Source organism: Mus caroli, chromosome 1, assembly GCF_900094665.2.
Source record: "Mus caroli chromosome 1, CAROLI_EIJ_v1.1, whole genome shotgun sequence".
Taxonomy (NCBI): Eukaryota; Metazoa; Chordata; class Mammalia; order Rodentia; family Muridae; genus Mus; species Mus caroli.
In genome coordinates this window covers 147,056,356-147,083,279 of record NC_034570.1, presented here as the reverse complement: position 1 = coordinate 147,083,279, position 26,924 = coordinate 147,056,356, and the positions used below count along the sequence as shown (strand labels likewise).

Here is a 26,924-nt window from a genome sequence, read left to right as displayed (position 1 = left end):
TAGCCTGTTTTAGGTTGTGGGGGGAGGCTACACTCCACCAGTCAGCATTCAATGCCAAAAGTAAATCTCAGGATCCCCCCCCCCCCCCCCCCCCCCCCCGCCCCAGACAGGGTTTCTCTGTTATCGCCCTGGCTGTCCTGGAACTCATTTTGTAGACCAGGCTGGCCTTAAACTCAGAAATCCGCCTGCCTCTGCCTCCTAAATGCTGGGATTAAAGGCATGCACCAACACTGCCCGGCAAATCTCAGGATTTTAACCAGGAAATGATTGACTGCAGAAAATTGACTGCTACCAAAGTTGTTGAGGCCAGCAGGATGGCTCAGCAGATAAAGCTCTGACCTCAGAAGCCTGGTAACCTGAACCCATTCCCATTGGTTAAGGGTCAACTTTAGGGATGGAGCCAAGAGCGAGAGAGAGTGCCAGTGAGGATCAGGTTATACTGGTGTTTATTCATAAACAACAATAAAACAAATAGAAAGTGAAATGGGATCGCATTTATTCACACACTCACTTCCCTCACCTCCAGTCTGGTATGTGTTGTAGCCTGGCTTCAATGGCAGCGCAGGCAAGGCCCGTGGCATTTCCTGCTGTGCTTCGGCTCCCCACTGGAGCTTTGGTCCAGAGTTGGGGTGTCTGGAATCAGTGGGTTGGCTCTGGGGATGAGTGGTCTCACCGAGATCGGCTCGGGATCTGACCGGGTTTTAAAGTCTCTTTCAGCTCAGGCATCCAGCATTACTTTATCTGACTTTGGGCCTTATCACCTTCATTCACACACTCCAGGCTTGGGTTCCATGGTAACATTTTAGCCAATCAAAATTGAGGTGTTCACTTAGTCAGGGCATTTTACCTTATCACATTTCACACACACACACACACACACACACACACACACACACACACACTCTGGGCTGGGTTACATTTGTCATTTCTTTTCTATTGCTTACATTTATTTCCATTCCATCCCCTGGAGCCTCAGAGAAACCAGAGCTACAGGTCTAGGTATTCCAGAAGGCTCCACAGGCTTGCAAAGCTGGGGTCATATACATTGTGTAGTGCATTTTTGTGTTAGCTTTTCCATGTACAGTATGTATTTCATTAGAAGATGCACTCTTTGGTTTTAATATTGACCTCAGGCAGTAAACCTGTAAGAGTTCCGGATTGTGTGATTATGTAGGGTCATTCCCATACCACTCTCCCTCCAACATTTTGTATGTGGGGTCAGGTGCATGCTCCAACATGTTGTAACATGTGTGGTACCAGAAGTGGTTTCCTCTGCTAACACAGCAGGCCATGAATCTGCTCAATAAGCTTTGGGTTGCCCTGATGGAGTCTGAGTACAGGTTCCGGGGATGTATGGTTATGATAACAATGATGAAACAAAGTAAGCAATTTATCATCCATATTGGGTCACAAATAGCATATAGTATAGGGTCTTAAGCAAAACATGCAATTTTCTGGTTCAAATAGCTTATTTGTAGTCAATCTATCATACAAAATTCCAAATGATGATGCACTATCAAAGAATATTTTCCTGAAAAATGTATTAGCTCTTGCCATGCAGCTAAGGTCATATCCCCGTCCGGAGACATTGTCTCTTGACCTCCTGAGCGAGGGCCTTCTTTTGGCATATTTCCTATAGTTGCTTCTAAAACATATCAAAGACACTTTTAATAGCATAAAGAAGAGGATCAGAAATATGAGGAACCAAAATGTTTTTTTTAACCCAGTGCCAACATGAGTACACTGGGGTACATACAAAGTCTAGGCGTGCTAGTCTTCTGATGGTGTCCCACAGGCCACATTTTGTTATCTCCTCATTCCAATTTTTATTACTATGGTGTTGGCTTCTAATAGGCCAACCAAGTTATGTACACCATTGGAGTCAAAGTAATGCTTTTCCTCCAGGGTCAACTTAGTCATGATGGTTGTATTATCCACTGTGGCCTGTGAGCAGTTCATCATCAGGTAACATCTGCCTGTTAAATTAAAAGATGCTTCAGAACTGTTAGACGTATGTATTTGCTCCTAATTTACAGGTGGCTTCACGTGGTATGGATAGAGAGCTATTTGTAGTGTTAACTGATGACCACAGAAGGTGATCATCTGGTATTATGAATGCATTGCCTAGTTTCTGTGCTATGGCTTTAGTGTGATACCCTGGGTATGTGTTGTCCAGGAATACCTGTATTAGGTGTATCTCACACATGCCTTCTGTGCAGTATGATCCTCTTTCGTTATCTAAATAATGTTTAGAAGTCTGGGGTCCTTCTTCCTAGTCCTGTTGTAAAAAGGGCATGTAATTCTCTCTCTACTTCTGCTGGATTACTTCTATACATTTGGCACATAATTAAGTTATGGTTCTAAATTATCTATGATATTTCTGTTTATATTGCTCCTTAAATACTTGCATTTCTGTATTCATGGTGTTTACCATGATGTGGAGAGAATCTATGCTTCTTGACTGTGTGGAGTGCCTGGCCTGTTTTCTTATTAATTTGCTGAATATTGTAGATTTCTGCCTTGCTGGGTGTGACTACTGCTTCTGCTACTGTTCCTCCCATTAAGCCTTCTAATAATGTTCTGGCCATAAAAGAACCTATAGCCAGTGCCTGTAGGGGTTTTTTGCTGAACTTATTTGGGCTGCTGTATTGATATGATATGGTATCTATTTCTCCACACTATAACTTAGGAGGTTTAAAGGCTTGTAATGAGATGGAAATCTGGATCTTCCTGATCCTAAGGGGTCAATATTACTTCTATTAGTGGTTGTCTATAATGTTCCATCCCCAAGGCCATGGCTGATACTCAATCCTCCCAAGTGGGCCATTGTTGTGTTTCTATTCTGGTGGCCCATCTTAAGTCGGGGTAATAGCTTAGCTTGCCAAATCAGGGTAGGTTCAGGAAGCCTGCTACCCAGAGCCAGTTTGTCTTGTTCCATGTCCTCTGGAGTTCTGGGTACAGGTGGTCGTATAACTCCCTGGGGCATCTATTTCCCCTGGTTTATGTAGAGGTACTTGGACCCAGTTTACACGGGTTTGGTGGTGGTGTAAGTAAGGGAGTTTCTTTTCCTTCTCCCTCTCCAGGCTCATATTCACCATATTCATAGTCATACACCAGTTCTTCCCATGTTAATGCTGTAAGGTTGAACCACCTGCCCTCTGCTTCACCTTCTAACCCTGTGTGTATCAAAGGGCTTGTATATAATTGAGGAAAGGTTGAATTTATAGCTAAATCACAATCAAATGTAGAACCTGTCTCTATTCCTATAGTGGTTGTTTTGTAGACTCCTGTAACATTAAGTGTATTCTTTCTAACCTTTGATGGTCTATACTAATAATTATTAAAGAGCGCTCTAATACTAGAGGCATTATGCCACACCTCATCAAAGAGACATTTTGTGGGATTTTGTTCATATCTATTTGTATTTATACTATCTTTTTGATCTAGCATATAATTTTTGTTAGGGTAGTATGGTGCTACCTGTTGTCTGAAGTGTTCACAGCCCTGGAACCAGAAATAAGTTACTTGGTCCAGACGCTGTCTATTCTTAGTTGGTGTGGTGCCCATATCCTATCATCTGCCCACCATCTGGGTATTTTGTATATCGGGTCTAGAACTTTAGGTCTATAGGCGGGCCATGGTATTTGTGGTTTGGGGGTGATGGTTGAGGGTGGAATTGTACTCACAGTGCTGTTGCCAGCGATGACATGTATTCTAGTTCTGGGGTGTTTAACACTGAAAGTGATAATGTAAGAGCACAAGCCAATGGGTGACATGTGGTTAGTGGCATGCATAGCACTATTCCTCTAGTTGCACCAAAAAGCAAATAGCCCATAATCCACTAATAAGTATAGGGTTAGCAATAACAATGTTATTTCCAATTCTTTCTTGTATCTGGTCCAATTTTTACAGTATTTAGCCAGCAAGTGGTATAGTTGGCTATCAGGCTAGTAGTACTATGATTATGTATTTGGTCACAGGGAAACACCAATAATAAGGATCACTGTATATGTTAATGCTCTCACACACACACATACACACATTGTTTGTCAGCGTGATGCCAAGTCCTCCAGATTGGTTAGTTGCAGCCCTCCCTTGCTGTCTGTGGTCCACACGGTGTTTCCAGTGCCGGATGCTATGATTTTTGTCTGGGTTAGTTTATCCTTGTGCCTCTGAATGCAAGCATAGGGTTTGAGTCTATTTCTAGTTTTTTTTTCACCTGAATAATCTTTATCTGTCTGTGTACTGAGGACTTTCTCAATTGGAGATTGTCTATTGATTCTAGGTCTGCTATTTAGTTCAAAGATAGCTTTTGCCAGAGCTTCTGAGAGTGGACTATCTTTATGTGCCATTAATTTTACTTTAAGTAATCCATTAAATCTTTCAATACTGCCTGCTGCTCTTGGGTTATAGGCCAGGTGGAATTCTCACATTATGTCAAGATTTTGTGCTAGTCTCTGTATAATTTTACCAGTAAAGTGGGTTCCTTGATCACTTTGTGTTAGTCTGGGTATACCATAAGCACAAATCCATGACCACAATGTAAATCTTATTAAGTTTTGGTCTGGTTTGGGCCCTGATCTGGCCATACCTAATCCTGTGCAGACATCTACTTTTTTGCATGTGTACTGTTTCTTATACTCATTCAATGGTCCTGTGCAGCCAATTTGAGATGTGTGATTAAAATATAGTCTATGAGTGCCTATTCCATGGTAATCATGCTGAAATCTGGTTTTGGTTGCAGGGCACCCCTCACATTTCTGTATAGCATTCTTAACTTCATTCCATGTTATGGCTGTGTTCCTTTGAGTGAACCATTGGTATGTTGCATGGCTTCCTGCATGTCCTAGGAATCTGTGTATCTGTTCTATTTCTTCTCTTGTAATCTCTGCCTGTGTGGGAAGAGTCACTCTGGTCCATCATCTCTTAATTTAAAGTTTTGTTGGTCCTGTCTGTTCACTTTGGTAATGTGCCTCAAGTTTTATCGCCATACTTGCCAGCCTGTCTGCTTAGTTATTATATTTGCTTTGTAGGTCATCTTTGTTTTGGTGGGCATCTTCATGATATAGACTTAATTCTTTTGTCTGTACTGATTTGAGCCATCTCCATCCAAGCTTCTTTAGACCAAAGTTTTTTCCATTCTGTTAATTTCTATTTTCCTGACCAAATTGCTATTCCGTTGGCCACACATCAAGAGTGTGTAAAAAGGTGTAAGTTTTTTCTATCCTTATGGGACTGTCTGGCTGCCAATAGGGCTGCTATCACTTTTGCATGCTGCCAATATGGCTGCTGTTACTTCCGCATGTTGTGCTGATTTGCTCTTTCCTTCCTCTATTAGTACCATTCCATCTTCTGGTCTGAAAGCTGCTGCTTTCCAGCACACCACGTTGCTTTTAGTGGCGGCTGAGCTGTCAGTAAACCAAGCATTAACCAGTGAGGGGGAATATTGACCCATGTTCCTATGGGTACCTGTTTCTGGAGAGGGGAAGTGTCGAGTGTGATTGGTACCTGGCTTTCGTTATTCGATCCCAGTATGTGCTCTGACACCATTAGTACCGTCCCCTGTGCAGTCAGGTTTGCTTCTCAAAGGAACTCTGAGAGGTACCATTTCCATTGGAATACCTTTCCTTTCATCCTCAGCCCTGCCCATGCCTCTTCTGGTGCCTTTACCCATTCGAGAATGGGCATGGTGGATCGGAGTGCCACCGGGTTCCATCTTAGGATAGCAAGGCACATGCAGGGTGCTTCATAGGCAGTCCATATTGGTTTTTCAGAGTGAATACTTGGCATCTGACCAAGGGAAGCATTTGCAATAAAAGCCAATTGGTTTATTCTGTGGTTGTTTAACAAATATATTCCAATTGCCATATCCCTTTATGAAGAGGATATCTATTATCACTGTGTTATCTGCATTGATGCAAACTAAATTACTAAATTGCTTTCTATATTCTAACATAATTTTTACTGCTTCTCCCTGGGGTGGTCCCCAGGTGAAGTCTGATGCTTTTCTCACTATGCTGTATAATGGTTGGAGCAACAATTGCAGGTATCGTATATGTTGCCTCCAATACCCAAATAAACCTATTAACTGCTGGGTTTCTGTCTCATTCTGAGGTCTTGGTAAGTTTCTTAATTTGTTAGTTCTGGGGGGATGGACAGTCCTCTAGTCGACCAGTGTACTCCGAGGAATTTAACTTCTTCTGGTGGTCCCTTTACTTTGTCTTTATTAATGTTCCATCCTTCATTTGTTAGATGTGCAATTAAGTTTGCTTCTGTTTTATGTAGTACCTGCTTATCATTTTCTATCAAAAGAAGGTCATCTATATATGAAAAGATTGCTAGTTCTTCTGGTGTGTGGAATGAATCTAAAGCCCATCTCAGTGCACTGTGTGCTATAATTGGGCCGTTTTTGTATCCTTGTGGAACTCTAGTAAATTGGTATTGTTTTCCTTCCCATGAAAATGCGGTGATTTCTCTGGAGTTGGGATGTAAGTCTATTGTGGCGAACCATTTGGGTGCCACCTGCCTGATTCTCAGGAATCTATCTTCTACATCTGGCACTTGTCCAGGGATCTGCTCTGATGGGTTATTTATGTTCCTGTAATCTATTTACTGTGAATCTCCATTTGCCATTGGGTTTCTTTACTGGCCAAATGGGGCTGTTGTAGTTAAAGCTTTGTGTTGGTTCTATAATAGCTTCTTTTAATAATGTTTCTTTGGTGTCCTTTAGTTCCTCCATCCTACCTTTTATTGGGTATTGTGGTGTGGAGAAGGGTGGTATTTTAGGTAATTCTACCTGTGGAATTTTTACTGTGGCCAATAGTATTTTTGGTATTCTTTTTGTTTGTTTGTTTGTTTGTTTGTTTCGAGACAGGTTTCTCTGTATAGCTCTGGCTGTCCTGGAACTCACATTGTAGCCCAGGCTGGCATCGAACTCGGAAATCTGCCTGCCTTTGCCTCCCAAGTGCTGGGATTAAAGGTGTGCGCCACCATGCTCGGCTTGGTGTTCTTTTATGATTCAAAAATTTTAGAAATAATTTGTGTATTGTGGGTAGTTCTATGATGTTTTCTGGGGCACTGTACAAATCGAAATCTAATTCATAATTTTTATCATATAATTGTAATGTTAATTTAGTTATAGGGGTTCTGACTCTGCCTCCAACTCCCTCTACTTCTATGTGGCCTTTAATCTTGTCTGTATTCAGGATCTGTCCTTCATCCAGGGTATATACATTAATCTCACTACCCATGTCCAACAGCCATTTGACCATTTTGGTGGTGCTATTGGGTAGTATAATGGGTAGAGCTACTCTTGTGTCCCTGAGGTTGAAAGGGATGTCCTCACCCTCTTAGGTTTTTCATGGGTGGCCTCCTGTTCATAGGTCTTGCCCCTACACTCGGCCCTTGGTTGTTGAATCCTGGGTGAGGGGGACCCCGGCCATTGGGTCCCCCCCTGCCCTAAAAACAAAACAAAACAAACAAAAGGTCTGTGAGGAGCTTGTCCAAACAAGAGTCTGGTGGGATTCCATGGTTGGCTTGGTCCTGAGCTAACTGGGAGGTTGGTATTCTGTCTTCCAAATGGATATATATATATATATATATACACACACACACACATACACACACAACACACACATACACACACATACATACACATACATATACATATATATGTACACATATACATACATACATACATGTATATATATAAATATGTATATATATTTATATTTGAACCGTCTCTTTACTCCATTATATTTCATACTTTAATGGGTAGGTACTTTAATACTACCTTCTCTGAGTCTAACTCTCTGCATGATTCTAAGAAGTCCATGGCATCTGCCGCAGCTTGGCATCCTTGCAGTGGTCCAGCTGGGGCCATCCCAGGATGTTGTAGAGCTCCTTTACTGGATTTTCCTAAACTGGGCCAACCTTGATGCATGAAGCCGCCTGAGGCCACACTAACTGGGTTCCTGAGTGGGAGGCCAGAGCTATATGGCAAGAGAAGTAACAAGACCAAGGCAGATCTCTGATCAAGGCCCAAAGTTTCCTAAGAGCCTGTGCTTATAAAGAGGGAAGGCCTATCCCCTGCCATGCCAGGCTTCTTGATGCTTTGTTGCTAAGTTGTTAGCACTAGTCTGTCAGAGCTTTTAGCATTAGGTCGCCAAGTCCACAGGTTGTTGGCTATCTCAGAAATACCTCAGGAAGACAGGTTCAGCCTCTCAGCATAATGCTTCTTGGAGAAGAGCAACGGCAGGTGACAGAACAATAAAGCCATCTAGGTCAGAAGGCTCCACCCCAGGTGGTCTCATTCTCAGTAGCAGCAAGGTCTGAATCAGCCTCCTTCAAGGCTGGGGGAGGCCACAGGTGCTGCCTGTGGGTCAGGAACCTGGTTGTAGCTGAAGTGGAGTACTCCTAATTTCCTTGCTAACTGAATTGCTTTCTGTAAACGATTCCATTTTGCTGAGGCCTCAAACTGAGTTACATCTAAGAAGGGGAACGCCTATCTCCAAGCTGCAGTCATCCAATCAAGCATTGAATGCGTTATCTCCCCAGGAGCTGTCTAACTCATGTTCCAGAGCTTCAGATACAGTGGGATTTTCCATGACATTTCTAATTTTGTGCATCTCTTTGACCTGGCCCCGCAGATCAGTCAACAGGGTCTGCAAGAGAGAGAGTGGGATGGAAGGGGCAAGAGACTTGAAGAATGGAGGCAAGACAGGTTGCTGATCAAGTCCTGTTTATTGAAAAACAATTAAGGGCATATAAGCATAAGCTGGGGAGTGCAGCTGGAGACACTAAACCACAAGTGACTAGCAGCTGGGGGGCACTAAACTGCAAGTCCAGGAAATGTCTGAAAAGAATGAGATGTTATCAGAGTGTGTGCTCAGCTGTGGTGGGCTGCTTGCAAAAACCTCATGCTAGGAAACAAGTCTCTTGGCAGGGTGGAAAAAAACCAGCCTGCAAGTAAAGGGCTGTAGGTGGCTGCAGAGTTGTTAGCCCCTTTCTCCTAGGAGACGGTTCCCAACATCTCTTGATCCGGTAACATTATTATATCTGTTCCCTTCTCCCACAGTTTCACTATCTAGCATGCATCCTTCATGCTATTTTGGGCATAATTTTTTTCTAATTTCATTAAGTTCCTGTGGGGTATATGCTTTGGTTCCTATTATTATCTCGGTGGGGCTGGTGTGTCCAGAAGCTCCGAAGCACAGCATGAAATGCCGCGGGCCTTGCCTGCACAGCCATCAGAGCCAGGCTATGACATATGCCAGACCGGAGGTGAGTGAAGTGAGTGTGTGAATGAATGCAATCCCATTTCACTTTCTATTTGTTTTATTGTTGTTTATGAATAAACACCAGTATAACCTGATCCTCCGAGTCACTGGCACTCTTTCTCTCACTCTTGGCTCCATCCCTAATCCCAACTCCCCCAAATTGCCCTCCAACTGCCAAATGAGCGCTGTGGTATATCTGTGCCTATATTTACACACCCCTCCCAGAAATACACATCCCAAACAACAATAAAGTAATGAAATATTTTTTGAGATATGGTCTTATTGCATAGCTCTCACTAACCTGGAGCTTTCTGTGTAGACCAGGCTGGTCTTGAACTCACACAGGTCTGCCTGCTTCTGCCTCCCAAGTTCTGAGATTAAAGGCATACCTACCTTGCCTAAGTAAGAATGTAGTAGATGTAGAATTGTGTATAATTATATATTTACATAAAAAGAGAGGAAGGATATAAAACCTATTGTTTTCATACACGTGCCATTTGGCTTTGTTCTGTTAGTCCTCCTTCTGCAGTGCCCTCTTTCATGCTTTGGGTGTTTCTGTCTAATAAAAATTTTAAAATGTGTGCAATACTACTTACTGTTTTCCTGTTATGACCTCTGCACGTGACATATTTGAATGCAAACGACCCAGGTCACTAATGTGACTACATTTACTTATGCTTTGTATTATTATGCATATTTGTTTACTGCATGTCTGTGCTCCTACCACAGTATGCACGTGGGGGGCAGAGAAGAACTTTCCCGAGTCTGTTTTCCCTCCATGCTGTGGATTCTGGCAGTCAAACTCAGCTTGTTCAGTAATTGCTTTTACCACTGAGGCATCTTGCGTACCTAAATGATCTTTTAAAAATATTGTTTATATTTTATTAGTATTGTGCTTTGTGTGTTGATGTGTGTGTCACAGCCTTCTTGTGATGGATAGATTCAATGTTAGATCAACTGGACAGTGTTGTGCAGTTGATTCTCCTCTTTATTTGGGTCCCACTGATCAAATGCATGTTGTCAGGCTTATGTGGCAACAATACCCACAGAAGTGTCTTGCTGGCACCCAGAATTTTTTTTTTGAGAGACCTAACAGAGGAGCAAGATAATTATTCAAAAGAAAACAAGATAACTAGATGTGGATGGAAAGGGAAAGGACACCTGGCCAGCAGAGCCCACCAGTGTCCTCTATAGCATCAGCAGTGCAGAGGAGAGAGACAGTAGACCATGAGCATAAGTCAAGCTAAAGTCTACTTTAAAGTTAGACGGAGGGATGGAGACATGAAAACATTAGAAGTATATAGGACATACCCTAGAGACCTGAGAGCCCACATCAAAAGTAATGACAAATCAGACCAGAGATTTGCTATTGGCACGAAATGAGAAGACTGGCCACTGTCCTGACCTGAGGGCAGCTATAGAATTAATTGGCATTAGCAGTAGATTGGGTATGGAGGGCAAAGGATAGGGAGGGATTGGGTCTCAATGCTGAGATTTTGAGGGCAGTCTAGCAAATAGAGGAGGGTGAAACAGACTGCAGATCTGATGGCTTGGCCAAGAAAGAAAGTGTAGCACAGTGGCTCTCAACTGTCCAGATGCCACCACTGATATGCAAACCTGACCCGTCCAGCAGGTCCAGTTATTTGAGGGTCTTAAGGGGACCTTCTCCTAAGAACCAAATGGGGGGAGGGAGAGACGGACACCAAGTCAGGAACAACACGGAAGCAGTCTGAGTAGCATCAAGGTATCTCTGTATTCAGCAAGGCTCAAGGCTTAAATGTACAAGCAAAGGAGGAAGTACTTCTAAGCAGGAGGGATGGGGCAGTGGAAATTTTTCTTTTGGCAACTACACAGGGAAGCAGGAACTTGGTGGTATCAGGGTACATGTTGTGGTCAGGACATCTGGCGCTGACTTAGGGCTGGAACATTCTGTGGTTATTCTCTGATCGGTGCGTCGGTGGCCCACTTTTGACCCCTTTTTCTTCTCTCGGGGAGAGGCCCAATTCGGAGATCAAGACAGTAGAGTTGTCTTAATAGCTCCCAACACAAACCCTGTGAAAGTCATTCAACCCCCACAGGGGTCGAGACCCACAGGTTGAGAACCATGGGTATAGAGGACACGGCTTTGTGGAGCATCTCTAGAGGGGTAGACAGACGATTCGGGAGTTTCGTAAACATGGGGAGAATCCAGGAGACTGGTTTCAGACAGAAGAGTGGTCAAATCAGGAAAGTATTCTAGGTAGTGGCAGAAAATGGATGAGATTCCCTTTGTAAAGGGAAGTCTTCACTAGGTCTCTGAGGCATGGTTTCAGAAGGGAAATGATATGCCTTCTGGGAGGTAACATTGGGAAGGTTGATATTTAACAGAAAGACACAGATGATAGATTCTAGCTAGCTACATCAGAACGCTATAACAGCAGTGCATGGTGAAGGGAAGATTTTCAGAAAGGAACAGTCATGAATGTTCTGGGTAGTCTCTGTCAGCTAGGCCCAGACTAGAGCTGCCTTGGAAGGTGGACCCCCAGATGAGGAATCACCTCCATCAGACTGGCCTGTGGGCTTGTCTCTGGGCATTCTCTTTTCTTTTTTCTTTTTAAAAGAGATTTATTTATTATATGTAAGTACACTGTAGCTGTCTTCAGACACCCCAGAAACGGGCATCCGATCTCATTATGGATGGTTGTGAGCCACCATGTGGTTGCTGGGATTTGAACTCAGGACCTTCAGAAAAGCAGTCAATGCTCTTAACCGTTGAGCCATCTCTCCAGCCCCTGTGGGCATTTTCTTGGTTAGCAGTCCTCGCTCTGGAAGCAGTGCCATGTCTGTGCAGGTGTCTGGGTTGTATAAGGAAGCAGGTTGAGCAATCCATGAAGAACTAGTCAGTCAGCACAGCTCCTCTCTAGTCCCTGCCTCAGCTTCTCTCAATGATGGTCTGAAACCTGTAAGCCAAATAAGCCTTTTCCTTCCCTGGGTTGGTTTTGGTCAGTATTTTATCACAGTGGAAGAAAGAAAACCAGGAAAAGGAGCATCGTAGTAGGGCAGTGGGCGTTTTCAAAGGTGGAATGAGATTCCGGGGCAGTGGACCAAGATGGACTCCAGCACAGAACTGTCAGGAACGACTGTGGGGTAAAAGCTGATTCATTCCAGGTGAAAGAGGAGGAAAGAGTTGGTGATGTGAGTGGGAAGCTTGTGATGGTGGAGAGGAAGAATGTGGACGGACTCCTGACTCATGCCCAGTCTTCCATGAGTTGAGGGGTCGGGGGTGCTGGTCAGGTGTCAGCAGGTTCACCCTGAAAGCTTGGATTCTGGCCCTGGGGGTTGGTCAGAGGGGGATCCATCCAAAAAGCTGCTGCTGGATGCTAAATCCAAGGTCACCAATTAGGTAAGCAGCTGCAGATTCCAAAAGCTGTAAGCCCTGCGGGAGTGAGTCTCACCCTGTTCTTCAGTGTCCTACCCAAGCCAGGGCCGTTCTGCCCGCCTTGCTTGCTTCCTCCCCTCTGCACGTGAAGTGATGCCATCATGATTTAAGCTGCCCTGTCCAGAGAGTTTGTATCAAGTGCTGTTCTACCTTAATTAGGCAACCTTTACTGGAAGCCTACACATTTCCAGAGGTGGTGTAGGCATAAGTCGTCCAGCGGCCTACATGAACCGGGTATTTCTGGAAGGCAGGTTGGGGCTGAAAGAGAAACTAGATGGCGAGAAAAGAATGATGAACGGCGAGAAAAGAATGATGAAGCCAAGACAAATTTTTCTCTGATGAGAAACTCCTTTTCTAGGAGACTGTTTGCCAGGCTGTTGCTTATCCAGGAATGTCTCTGGAAGACAGGTTCAGCAGGTAGCAGAATCCCAGGGCAGTTGACACTTCAAAAGAAGCCAGCCAAGTGGAAAGCTGCACCACAGGTGGCCCTACCTCAGTGGCTCAGGTCTGCATCAGCCTGCTTCAGGCTGGGGGAGGCTACACAGAGGAAGCTGGGCCTGGCTGTGAGGTCGGGCAGCTGGGACCCCATAAGTGTCCTTAAATGGCAGTGATGCTAAAAGTGAAGGGGCAGCCCAATGGAATGAGACTGCTGCCATCCCAGAGTTTCCCCAGGCAGCTCAGGCATCGTTGCTACAACTGAAATCTCAAAAACTATTGAGTTGGTAAACTGCTCTCATTGTAACATAAATCTAAAAATCATCATTCTAACATAAAGGGCTCACCTTCTGACACAGAGCAGTTTTAAGGACCAAAGGACTTGTATTCATCGTAAATCATACTTCTGTTTCCCCACGTCTCAAAATAATTTTTTTTTAAAGATTTATTTATTTATTATATGTAAGTACACTGTAGCTGTCTTCAGACACTCCAGAAGAGGGAGTCAGATCTCGGATGGTTGTGAGCCACCATATGGTTGCTGGGATTTGAACTCTGGACCTTCAGAAGAGCAGTCGGGTGCTCTTACCCATTGAGCCATCTCACCAGCCCTTAAAATAATTTTAAACAGTCCGATATGCAGGGGAAACAAGGCAATGAGAGCAGGTCTGCTGCCCTGACTCTTTTTTTTTTTTTTTTTTTTCGGGACAGGGTTTCTCTGTATAGCCCTGGCTGTCCTGGNACTCACTTTGTAGACCAGGCTGGCCTCGAACTCAGAAATCCGCCTGCCTCTGCCTCCCGAGTGCTGGGATTAAAGGCATGCGCCACGTCGCCCGGCTGCCCTGACTCTTAAAACCATATTTTTTCTTAATTTTTAAGGGATATTTCTTTCCTGTATGATGTTAAATACGTGAAAGGAGAGGCCGTGGAAAACAAACTTTGTCCCCCAAACAAGTCAACACAGTCACCGAGCAGTGCCATGGTGCCTCATAAGGTAAGTGGGGAAGAAGACTTTTCTCAAAGTGTTCCTCTAAACGCTAAAGCTGCACCAGACTGTAACAGCAGCCCGCAGGGCTCACCTACCTTCAGTTACGTTCTAGCTATTCCTCTACAGTAGCTAGCCTGGGCAAAGGTCAAAGGTCTTCTAAGCCATTCCCCAGACCACACTGAAGTGCTCTGATGAGTAAGGATTTCCTGATTTCACAAGTACAGACTCAGGGAAGACTAGATTCTCCCTTCTCATGGAAAATTCAGAGTTGTAGATGATGATTTGGCCCCTCCCCTCCGCTTTCTTTCTCCTCTTCCTCCCTCCCTCCCTCTTTCCTTCCCTCCCCCTCCTCACTTTGAGTTAGGGTCTCTCTACATAGCCCCAAATATCCTGGAACTTGCTATGTAAATCAGGCTAGCCCCCAAACTCCCAGAGATCTGCCTACTTCTGCCTCCCAAGTGCTGAGGACATCTCTCCTGTTATTCACAGTGTGGGTCAGACCAATATTTAATTACTTTATTCCTTTCATCACAAGCCTTGGCAGTAACATTAAATTTCCTGGTGTGCTTTTTCTCTTCAAACTGTACATTTTTGCAACTCTTCCTGCCTTACTTGCTTTTTTTTCATCATATACCAGATAAGAATGATTACTAATAACCAACTACATGACAGAGCCAACTAGGCTGTCTGGAAATCTCCTCCACCAAAGAAATTAGCCAAGAGCTCTCTACAGAGGCTGACTGGAAACCTATCGAGTAGAACACAGTTCGTCATCTTGTAACCCACAATTTGACTTTGAGTCCTTCTTTTCTCTGCTCCCAGACACCTCTTCCTCAGAACCCTCTCCAAGCCGAGGCTGGGCCTTGGCACTAAATAATTCAACATGACAACAATATACTTGTATGAGGTATTATAGTAACCCAGAGTCAGGACAACATAAGTAAGAGATGTACTAAACTGTTTTATGGAATGCATTAAATCAGTGGTTCTCTCTTTTTCTTGATTTCTTGATTTCTCCTCTCCTCTTCTCCCCCCCCCCCCCCCCCCCCCCCCCCCCCCCCCCCCCCCCCCCCCCCCCCCCCCCCCCCCCCCCTCCTTCTTCTTCTTCTTCTTCTTCTTCTCTCTCTCTCTCTCTCTCTCTCTCTCTCTCTCTCTCTCTGTCTTTTCGGACAGGGTTTCTCTGTGTATCCCTGGATGTCTTAGAACTTACTTTGTCGACCAATCTGGTCTTCACTGCCTGTGTCTGTTCCCAAGTGCTAGGATTAAAAGCATGTGCATCTGCTGCCCAGCATATAGTATGGTTCACGACAGTAGCAGAATTACAGTTATGAAGTAGCAACGAGAATATTTCATGGTTGGGGGTCACTGCAACATGAGGAACTGTATTAAAGGGTCACAGCATTAGGAAGGTGGAGAACCACTGATCTAGATTTTGGTATCTTTGAAGGATCTTAAAATCAGTCCTTCTTAAATACCAAGTAATACTTATACCAGAAGAGAATCTGTCTTCACATCCATGCTTGTGTTTACAGTGTATTCCCAGCCTAAAGCAGTTTTTGGCTTATGCTACGTCTTATATTACTAGTATTATTGTTTATCTTATCAAACCCTCTCAACTTAAGATGAGGTGTGGCAGTGCATACCTTCAATTCCAGCACTTGGGAGGCAGAGGCAAGAGGATCTCAGTGAGTTTGAGGCCAGCCTGGTCTACAGAGTGATGCTTAGGACAGTTGGGACTACATAGAGAGACCTTGTTTAAAAACAAAACAAAGGTCTCTCAACTTACATTTGGGCATGGTGGTGCAAATCTGCAAACCCAGCTCTTAGAAGCAAAAGCAGGATTAGACAGGAGTTCCAGCCAGGCAGGGCTATTGTAGTGAGTGAGGCCAGGTTTCAAGAAAGCTTACCAATTCCACTGCAGTTGCTCAATAGTAGTATCCTTTGGGGATAGGGACTAAAATTTGTGTCACTTAAGTGTTTTTCATGTATTAATAAATTCATCCTTTTCTTTATAAGGAGAAGACATTAGCAGACACTTTGGTTCCTGAGGAATTTCATATTGTGTCAAATACAGGAGTTTCGGGTTTGGAGTGTTATGACGAGTGAGTACCAGGATGGTCTGTTGAGTATCTTACATGAGCTGTGTTCTCCTTTCACACTTAAAAGAACCTAATGTGGTAAGGGAATATGTGGACAAACTGCCTTAGCACAGTTTAGGGAAGATTACCACAAAACAAAGGAAAAAAAAAAACCCAAAACAAAAAACCCTCTTGTGTGTTCTCTCTCTCTCTTTCTCTCTTTCTCTCTCCTTCTCTCTCTCCTTTTTGTCTTTCTTATTTTTTCCTTTCTTTTTCTATTGCCTTCTCTTCTTCCTCCTCCTTCTGTTTATTTTTAGAGCACAGTGAATATAGATTTGTTAAGGTAAAGCAAGAATGAACTCTTGATAGTCACAGGTGCTCCAAGGGAGGAACACAAGAATTTGGCGTTTTCCTGATTAAATAGTTCTATAGCTTTTCCTGCCCTATAATTTTTAGTATTTTAAAAAGTGGAACTTTAGGGCTAAAGAGATGACTCAACACTTAAGATCACCTGCTGCCCTTTCAGAAAACGCAGGTTTGGGTCTCAGCATCAGATGGCAGTTTAGCACTTCTTGTACTCCAGTTCTAGGGAGTTTGACGGCCTTTTCTGTCTCAGAAGGCATCTGCAGGCATGTGGTATGCATACACACACCCAGGCGTACACATGAAAAAATAAATCTTTAAAGAAATGGAACTTTGGGTTGTGTGTGATGGTGCATACCTGTAATCCCAGCACTGGGAAGCTGAGGCAGGAGGATTACAAATTCACAGATGTCATTTTTCATTTCTTTTTCCATTGTTGGAACTGGAACTTGAACCTAGGGTTTTGTACATGCCTGCAAGGGCTCTTCCATCGAGCGACATTCCAAGCCCATCCTATCATCATTGAAAATGCCAAAAGGCACTTCCGTTGTTCTTAATTACATTTATGTATTTGTGTGTGTGAACATCAGAGAATAGGTTTTGAGAGTCAGGTCTCTCCTTTCACCATGTGGGTCTTTGGCATTAGCATGTTGGGCTTGGTTTGAGTACTTTAACCTGCTGAACATCTCAAAGGCTTTAAAAAAAATCTTATGTGGTTCAGATAACAAACTCTCTGTAGAGGAGGTGAACTTAAACCAATCTTCCTGCCTCTGCCTCCCATGTGTTAGAATTGCAGACTTATGTCTTTTTTTTGTTTGTTTGTTTGTTTTAATGAATCAAGGAAATCTTTGTATTTTGACATATCAAGGAATGGAGTTAAATATCCTTTACTAAAAATGATCTACATTTGATCAGTGTCATAATATTTCTGTACGGATATTTATGGATGATCTGTATACACATAAAGGACCTTTGAACAATTATGCCCAAACTTCTAAGTTCCACTGAGACTTAAGCTTTGTTGAGCTGTAATTTCTTTCACCTCCACTTCTTGAACACACGTTTCTTTTAGTGGAGAATGGCTCTTAGGAACCAAAATGCTGAGACAGGTCAGATTGTGTCCTTCCTCCTTTGTGCCCCCCCCTCCCAGGGCCTAGTTTTCCACAACTGTCTTATACGCTTCAGCCCTAGAATATTTTTTGTTTTTGTTTTTAATATTTTTCTTATCTAATTTGTTGCAGCAAATACACTACCCTCCTCACAGACAGTGAGAACAGGCTGCTGCTCTTCCCATCCATGTAAGTACAGATGATTTTCTAAAGTGCTTCTTGGAAAGAGTAACTACATACACATGGTCCTTTTCTTGGTATTTTATTATACAAAAACATTCAAGTCATAGCCGAGACCCCAGCCAGTAACAGTTGCCTATAAGACCCTCATTTAATCAGCTGTGTTCCTGTGACCAATTGCATGTTCAAATAGGGTACACAGCATGGCACTCGAGTGCTATGATGTGCTTTTATATTTTGTACATCATTAGGATTTTTCTGCATTGCTGTCTTTCTTTTGTCACTCTGAATGACCCATGGTTAAATATTATATATTAATATATAATATTATGTAGAATAGCATTTATTGCATATTACATGCAATATCAACCTATTAATGCATAATTTATATATAATTAATTACTATATCAATAATATAAAATATAGAAAAATACTTATTATTACTAGTTCTTTGAGACAGGATTTCTCTGTAGTCCCAGTTCTCCTGTAACTTACTCTATAGAGTAGACTGACCTCGAACTCAGAGATCCACCTGCCTCTGCCTCAAAAATGCTGAGATTAAAGGTGTGGGCCATCACGGCCTGGCAGAATTATCTTTTGTAAGAAAAAAATTACACTATTTTCACTTTCATTGCTTTAGACTATGTTACTGGTATACCACTAAATAAACTGGGCCTAACCCTTTAAATTGTCCTTAGTATTCCATAATATATATATATATATCCTAAAGTGTTTTATATTTTTATTGGGATCTGAAGATGGTCTGATGAGATGTTATTTAATCAGTCTGTCCCTTTGATCTTCAGGAAACCTAATAAAAGAATAGAAGTGGTCCAGTTGAACAACGTGATGGACACCATGCTGGAGAGGGCTGGAGTAGAAAATGAGAATTATGTAGGGCCAACCAAGGTAACCTCATGCCTGTCAGAGTAACCCCGTGGGTAAGGATAGTGTGTGCCTGGGAGGCACAGTGTGGTCTGGAATCTGACTGTCACCTGCTAGTGAGCAGCATGGGAAAATCATCTCATGTATTGCACCTCAATTTCCTGACCCATTGGTTAGAAGTAATACTAGGACCTGCCACATGGGGTCGTGAGTGAGATTGAGTGGCACATTAAAGTGCTTAGGAAGCACTGATGTGGCAAACACTGCAGGTGTCTGGCGGTTGTATGTTGTTTGGTCATGTGTACTGAGAGAGGCATCATTAGGTGATGTCGTTACTGTGCAAACATGATAGCACATAAACCCAGACCCACAAGCCTAGGTAGGATAGATTGCTACGGCTCCACAGGCAGTTGTAGCCCAATGGTAAGGCTCTATATATAAATGGAGGGCAATAAAAGTAGCAGGTGATGGGGGTTTTCAGTTCTACTCTAACCTTACAGAGCCATGGTTAGGACCTGGTTTGTCATTGACTGAAGCATTGTTATTTAGCAGGTGACGACACTGCTTTGGTTTCTCAAGGCTCCAGTGGATTGGTCCGATTGCTTAGTTTTAACTGACATATAATACTTACACATATTTATGTAGTGGAATAACAGTTCCTTATACAATGTGTAGTGATCAGACGGGGTAATTTGCATATCCCCCAATATTTACCATTTCCTTGTACTGGTACATTTTATAATCTTCTTTACTAGTTGTTTTGTTTTGAAATGGGATCTGTGTAAACCAGGCTTGCCTTGAACTCGTTATGTATTAGAAGGTGACTTTGAACTTTTGTGGATGTCCTTGAACTTCTGACCCTCCTATCTCCATCTTTCAAGGGTTACAGATGGACACCAGCATGCTTGGTTTCTGTGGTGTTTGGGATTGAACCCAGAGTTTGCAGGCACTTTATCAGCTGAGTCTTGCCCTAACTGCTCTCTTAGCTATTTTGAAATATGTAGCTGATTGTGATGGCATAGGTCTATTGCCTTCTTAGCACTTGAGGGTTGAGGCAGCAGAGTTTCAAGTTCCAACCCAGCCTGGGTTATATAGCAAGTACTTCTCTGAAAACAAACAACAAAGAAGAAGAGGGCTGGTAAGTTAGCTCATTGGGTAAAGGCACTTGCCAGCAACTCTGTTAACCATGGATTTGATTATTATGTGATAGATAAGATGGTATCAGCTTATATTCAGATTTTATAATTCACCATCTGTTCCCCTAGTGGGTTTTATCAGCTACCCCCGTTCAGCCTAGGATCCCAGGATCCCGGGATCCCGGGATCCCAGGATCCCAGGATCCCAGGGTACTTTTCAGTCATTGCTTTAGACAGATCAGTCTCAAACAGGTGTCAGCATCTGTTTGCTTTTCTTCCCTGTGACGCTCTGCCATCCACAGGCTAGCTTGTTTATAGACTCTGTCTCCATTTGGATGTCTCTGATGCAGACTCATGATTGGGATCAGGCTTTATTCTGGTAGGTACAATTCAGGAGCCGTTAAATATTTTTGTGCATCACATAAAAGCATCCAAAACTAGCTAGATTTTAAAAGTCATTTCTGGATATGTAAATCTGTAGCCATGCTCACTTTCAGTGTATTTACCTCTTAAAATGACTTGGCGGATAGCCTGTGCTAGCACCGACCCTGTGACTTACTTCTGCTAGATGCACCAGCTGCTCAACGTGCTGAAGAGGGAGCAGAGCATCTACAACACAGTGTTTCATGAGCTGATCCGGCAGGTCAGCGTAGACTGTGCAGACAGAGGAGAGCTGCTGTCAAAAATCAGGTTAGAGCTATTAATGGAATGTTCCAGGTTCCCCATGTCAAAAGCTGTATTATTTTTGTTTTTTGTTTAAATGTTATATTTTCCATAGTGCTTTGTTTTTTTTTTTTTCGTTTGTTTGTTTGTTTTAATTGCATATGCCAGCAAGATTTTGCTGAAAGGACCCTGATATAGCTGTCTCCTGTGAGGCTATGCCAATGCCTGGCAAATACAGAAGTGGATGCTCACAGTCATCTATTGGATGGAACACAGGGCCCCCAATGGAGGAGTTAGAGAAAGTACCCAAGGAGCTGAAGGGAAAGCCGGGCGTGGTGGCGCATGCCTTTAGTCCCAGCACTCGGGAGGCAGAGGCAGGTGGATTTCTGAGTTTGAGGCCAGCCTGGTCTACAAAGTGAGTNAGAGGCAGGTGGATTTCTGAGTTTGAGGCCAGCCTGGTCTACAAAGTGAGTGCCAGGACAGCCAGGGCTACACAGAGAAACCCTGTCTCGAAAAACAAAAACAAAAAAAACAAAAACAAAAAAAACAAAAAAAAAGGAGCTGAAGGGGTCTGCAACCCTATAGGTGGAACAACAATATGAACTAACCAGTACCTCCAGAGCTCGTGTCTCTAGCTGCACATATAGCAGAAGATGGCCTAGTCGGCCATCAGTGGGAAGAGAGGCCCTTTGGTGTTACAAACTTTATGTGCCCCAGTACAGGGGAACGCCAGGGCCAAGAAGTGGGAGTGGGTAGATAGGGAAGCAGAGATGGGGGAGGGTATAGGGAACTTTCAGGACAGCATTTGAAATGTAAATAGAGAAAATATTTAATAAAAAAAGAAAAAAGTTGTATTGAAAGGAAATAAAACTTGAGACCTGTGATTCATGTAATGTATGTCAAATAGCCCGGGCATGCCCGAGTTCACATTGAAGCTAGGTTACCTGGTCGTAAAGATAAGGGAAGGAATGTAGGAACTGGTTCTGACTATCTTGGCTGACTCATTGACCATCTGGCAGCCCTGCGCCTCCTGCTCACCCCCCACCCCCTTTCTATAGAGAACATAGTTAAAAGCTGAAACATTAATCAGATGCATTGTCAACTCAGATAAGCCCCCAGCTTTAGAATCCTTATACACCCTGGCCTGCACGTACTACTATGCTGACACATAATCATGTTGCTGATGTTTGAATGGGCCAATCGTATGTAACCATGCCAATTCTTCCTAGCCCCTAAACCCTACTCTATAAAAACCCCGAGTTTTTGAGTCTCAGGGTCCATTCCTCCGTCTCCTGCGCAAGATACGAGATATACATATTGACCTGGAGCTCTGCCATTAAAGCTACCTTGTGCTTTTGCATCAAGGAGGTCTCTCGTGTTTCTTTGGGTAACCCTGTGTCCCGAGACTTGAGTGGGGGGCTCCTTCTTGGGGTCCTACAGTATAATTATTAGTACCTATTAATTATACAAGGTAATAGCATTCTATACTATTGCTACATATGCATCTTTTAAAATGTGTTTGAGTTGTGCTTGTATATACTTTTGAGAAAGCTACAAACATATCTCTATGGAACCAACTTTTGTTTAGTTTTAATTTCTATAGTGAGATGCTCATCTTGCCATAAGCTCTCTGCAAAAGTCCGAGCCTTTGTTCTCTCATCTGAGTGAAGAAAGTTGCCACTCGGAAGGTTTCCATGGACCCAGCCACTCATAAGCCAGTGGTCTCGCTGGGTGCCTACTCTGCATCAAGTACTGAGATGTTTGATAGACAGTGGAAAGGTCTAACTGATTAATTATTGAAATAGAGTCTCACGTAGGACAGGCTGGCCTCAAACTTGTTATATACCCAAGGTTGGCCTGGGACTCCTGGGATTGATGTGACCAAATTTCAGTGAGAACACAGCTGAGTGAGCACAGGCCCAGAGGGTGGAGTGCTTGCCACACAGGCCTGATGACCTGAAGTCCACGAAGGAAGGAGAACCAACTCCTGACAGTTGCCCTCTGACCTCCACACGTGCCATGCCGCCTTTGTAGTGTGAGTACACACAGCCCTATCTCAGCATAGTAATGACTAGGTTAAATTTAAAAAGGAAAGCAGAAATAGTTGTTCATTATATGTAGTTATTAATGGTGAAGATGATAAATACCATTGTTACATCCTTCTTATAACTTTGGTTCTGTCCAAAAAGCTGAAAGAATGCAGTGGTCAAACAGTACATCTGTATTCATTTTCTGTAGAACTGGAAACTGCTTTCTGAACAGCTCTTTCTTTTTCTTCCTTTCTCTTTTAAATACAGGATCTCACTATGCAGTCCTGGCTGGCTGGGCAGTTGTTATGTAGACCAGGCTGGCCTCCAACTTGGCTTTAAATATGCACTGAATTGTTTTTTTGAGTCAGGATCTCACTTGACCTTACAAAGATCTGCCTTCTAGTGTGTGGGAGGTACTGGGATTGAAGGCATGCACCACCATAGTCAGCCTATCAGTTTCTTTTAAAAAACTATTACTATTGTATATGTGTGTATCATGTGTGTATGAGGGCAAAGGAGGTCAGAGGTTAACTTTACAGAGTCAGTTCTCTCCTTCCACTCAACCAAGTCACAGGGTTGGTATGGTAAGAGCCCTTACCCGCTGATCCACCCCCCCACCCCCCCACCCCCTGTCCAACAAGCTTTTCTTCTAGAGTGAGTTATCAATGTGAATTTCCTCCTTCTGCTGGCTGATGGGCCCGAGAAAGAGAAGCAAGGTCACTGAGACTGGTTAGGGCTAGAAGGAGATGGGTAAGTAGAACACTGTGAGGAGCACCAGGCTGGAGTAACAGCAGGACAGCAGCCCTGTGGGCAAACCCCCACGCAAAGCTGAGACTGGTGAGCCACAAGTGTGAGCGCCCGACTCGCCAGCAAGAAAGACACCACAACAGGATCCTTCTGCACACGTTTATTGGGAGAGCTTGATTGCAGAGGCGAAAAGACCCCAAGCCCCAAAACTGGTGCTGCTTATATATGCCTAGGAGAGGCGTGTCTACACCTGATTGGTTATGCTTTCAGTATCTCATTTGCATGTCTTGGGCCAGGCAGTGACTCGGCAAAAAACTCTACTGTACATAATGGCGTATGTGGCTTCCCACATCTCCCCCCTTTTAATTTTAATAAAATGATGCCGGACTAGGCCTGTGCAATTATGTCCATCCGTCACGGCTCCTGTTTTAGGTCGTTCCTCTAGTGTCACAGCCTACCCGTCATAGGGTTACCCTATTGCCACCAGGCCCCGTGTCTTAGGTTGGTCTGTGCACGAGGAAAGTTGCCTGTCTTTGGATACCGAGACGCTGTGTGACAGCAACTGCTAAATGACCTAGGGCAAACTCTATAAAAGAGGCCAGCCAAGTTTTAAGGGAATGAATTAGTGGGGAAATCATGATCACCCTACTGCATGCAATGAGGAAACCGTAGCAATGTGCAAGGGCTGATCAATGATCGCTGAGTCTCTCTCATCCCAGTGCAATGGATCCATAAATCTGTGGGGTGCAAGAGCAGAGAACTCAGATGCAGACTAATTCTTGAGCATAGATAACCAAACTTCAGGGGAAGCACTGTTTTCAATGGCTAAAAGTGCCTGAGTTATAATCACCTTGTCACGTTTTTGTTGGGTTCTAAATTTGCAAACCAACCAAAGCATGAATATCAGTCCACAGCATATGGCAGCACCAAACAAAATCACTCCCACCCATTCCTTAAAGTAAGAAAATGCAGAGGTAAGCCAAGAGGTAAAGTTTCCAAGGGTCACAGGTTCCACTCTGGTTCCATTAAGGTTCAGGATCTGTATCTGCAGCTTCGTCTGCAACCTTTCCAGCTCCCGTGACCAGTTCCCCTTCAGATAATTTGATAAATCTGTACTTTTAATAAAAGAATTATTAATATACCTAGTGGGAGTAATGCACACATGTGGAGTTGATGCCACACAACTCATTTGTATGACATCCATCATCTGTTCCATGTTATGTTGTAAAATATCCACTCTTTGATTCACTAACATTAACCCTGAGGCAATATGAGAATCCACCCTTTGCAGGGTAAGCAATGCCTCAGACTTTTTTTTTTCTGCTATCTGATTTATGGTGTCAGCAGTATTAACTTGATTGGCCATAATAATTCCTGCTGACACTGCAGACACCACAATGGCAGTAGCAATGGCGTCTGTGATTCCAAAATCTCTCTTTTGCCGCACAAGACTCATAATTGGGAACTTCTCTGGATCTGCCTCAACAGGCATAGGGCCAATGGTAGATGTACCACTAAGGCTAAGAAATTGGTTCCATTCCAGCATTGCGTCAAAAAACAAATGACATTTGTACAATCTAACCATTCTGTATTATTTTGAAATTCAGCCAATATAAAGAAAAATGGAGGATTAACACAAACTTCTACTGGAGAAGTAGTCATATTTCTGATAACTCTATTAGATGTCACATTATCTAAATGAGCAGAGGTATTGGAAAGTGTGGCAGAAACATTCAATATCTCATGAGAGGTTCCAGTCAGCAATGCAAAGGCTGACAAACTGGTACTAGCACCTGCCTCATTACTTAAAATCCATTGGTAATATGGCCAAATATTTCCTTTTCCTGTAGCATCTCCTTTATCATTCATTATGGCAAAATCCAATGGAGGTGACAAAACAAAACCCTTCGCTATTTCTTTCCGAGGAAAAATTTTTGATTGACAAGGTAAAAAAAACTATAGGAAATGCAAGGTCCGGATGACACTAGGGCACGCTGCGTATAGCAGTAGCATTGCCAACAGGCCATCGTGATCTTTTGGGAATAGTCACAATTCCCTTTATCATATTAGTGGTGATGTTTATAGGTGAAGTTACATTATTTCCAACATCATTTGAGCCTGATTGTGCTCCTTGAGCAACTTGTGTTAAAGCATTAAGTAACACCCCAGAACTCACTTTATTTTGGCTAATGGGATCTGCCCAATTAGAGATAATCTTTTTCTTTAAAAACATACAGGGTGTAAGCCGGGCGTGGTGGCGCACGCCTTTAATCCCAGCACTCGGGAGGCAGAGGTAGGCGCATTTCTGAGTTCGAGGCCAGCCTGGTCTACAGTGTGAGTTCCAGGACAGCCAAGGCTACACAGAGAAACCCTGCCTCGAAAAACCAAAAACAAAACAAAACAACAACAACAAAAAAAAACATACAGGGTGTAAAAGGTTTATCCACATTATGCACAAAGCATAGTGTATAATTTAAATGAAAACTCGTACTATTATACACCCGTGGCTCTTGAGGAGTTTGTTGTGCACAAGGTGCATCCAAAAAACATTCAGTTGCAAAAAACAAAGGCAAGGTAGAGGAATTGGAATGTACCGGTAAGGATACTGGCCATGATCTCACTACGGCCCACAAAGGTATACTTATCCCTGTCTCAATCATCAGGAGTAAGAATAACAGGATCATCTTGGGATTCATCTTGATCTTTCGCAGTTCTTGTCAGTCTTGTCGGAACCCAAAGTGGATTATCTTCACCCTGTGGAAAAACACAAATAGCTCCCCTGGATCTGATTAATATGGGATCCGGGCCATACCATTTATTATCAAGGACATTTTTCCATTTGACCATTTCGTTGGGCAGTTGAGGCCATTGTCCCTGCCTTTCGGCTGGTGATCTTCCAGCATCATCCAATTTTAAAAAATTAAGAGTAAATATTGTAAGGGATAGAGCCATCTTTGGCGTCATAGCCTNTATTCCCCCTTTTTGTTTTTGCAAATATTGTTTCAAAGTACGATGGGCTCTTTCAATGATGCCTTGGCCCTGTGGATTATAGGGCAACCCAGTAATATGTTTCACTTGCATTTGTTTGCAAAATTGACTAAATTTAGAAGAGGTATATGTAGGACCATTATCTGTCTTTATCAGCAGGGGCTTGTCCCATGCAGCCCAAGTCTCTAAGCAGTGGGATATGACATGAACTGCCTTTTCCTTTGTCAAGGGAGAGGCATGTATGACACCGGAACTGGTATCGATGGACACATGTATATATTGTAATTTACCAAAAGCTGGGATATGCGTGACGTCCATCTACCAAATATCTAGGGGTCGCAATCTGCAAGGATTAACGCCCACGGAAGGTGCATTAATAAATTCTACACATTTACCACACTGTAGGACAATATCTTGAGCTTCTGTTCGTGTGAGCTTAAACTTCCGTAGCAATGTAGAAGCAGGGACATGATAAAGTTGATGAAAATTCTTAGCACCTTCTATAGAACTTTGTGATAGCAAAACCATATCTCTGGTGGCTGAATCAGCAATTGCATTTCCCGTAACCATAGGTCCAGATAATGATGTATGTGCTCTAATATGTTGAATATAAAAGGGATGCTCAC

General features: G+C 43.2%; 1 protein-coding gene across 1 annotated transcript in view; it reads left to right on the top strand.

Moving 5' to 3' along the window:
* Axdnd1 (axonemal dynein light chain domain containing 1) overlaps positions 1 to 26,924 on the top strand; it is a 94,632-nt gene that overhangs the window by 5,880 nt on the left and 61,828 nt on the right. The window contains exons 5-9 of the mRNA XM_021161273.2: positions 14,011 to 14,125; positions 16,136 to 16,221; positions 17,802 to 17,858; positions 18,656 to 18,758; positions 20,439 to 20,560. Coding sequence (XP_021016932.1) covers positions 14,011 to 14,125; positions 16,136 to 16,221; positions 17,802 to 17,858; positions 18,656 to 18,758; positions 20,439 to 20,560 — 483 coding nt within the window. The remainder of the gene's footprint in view (positions 1 to 14,010; positions 14,126 to 16,135; positions 16,222 to 17,801; positions 17,859 to 18,655; positions 18,759 to 20,438; positions 20,561 to 26,924) is intronic.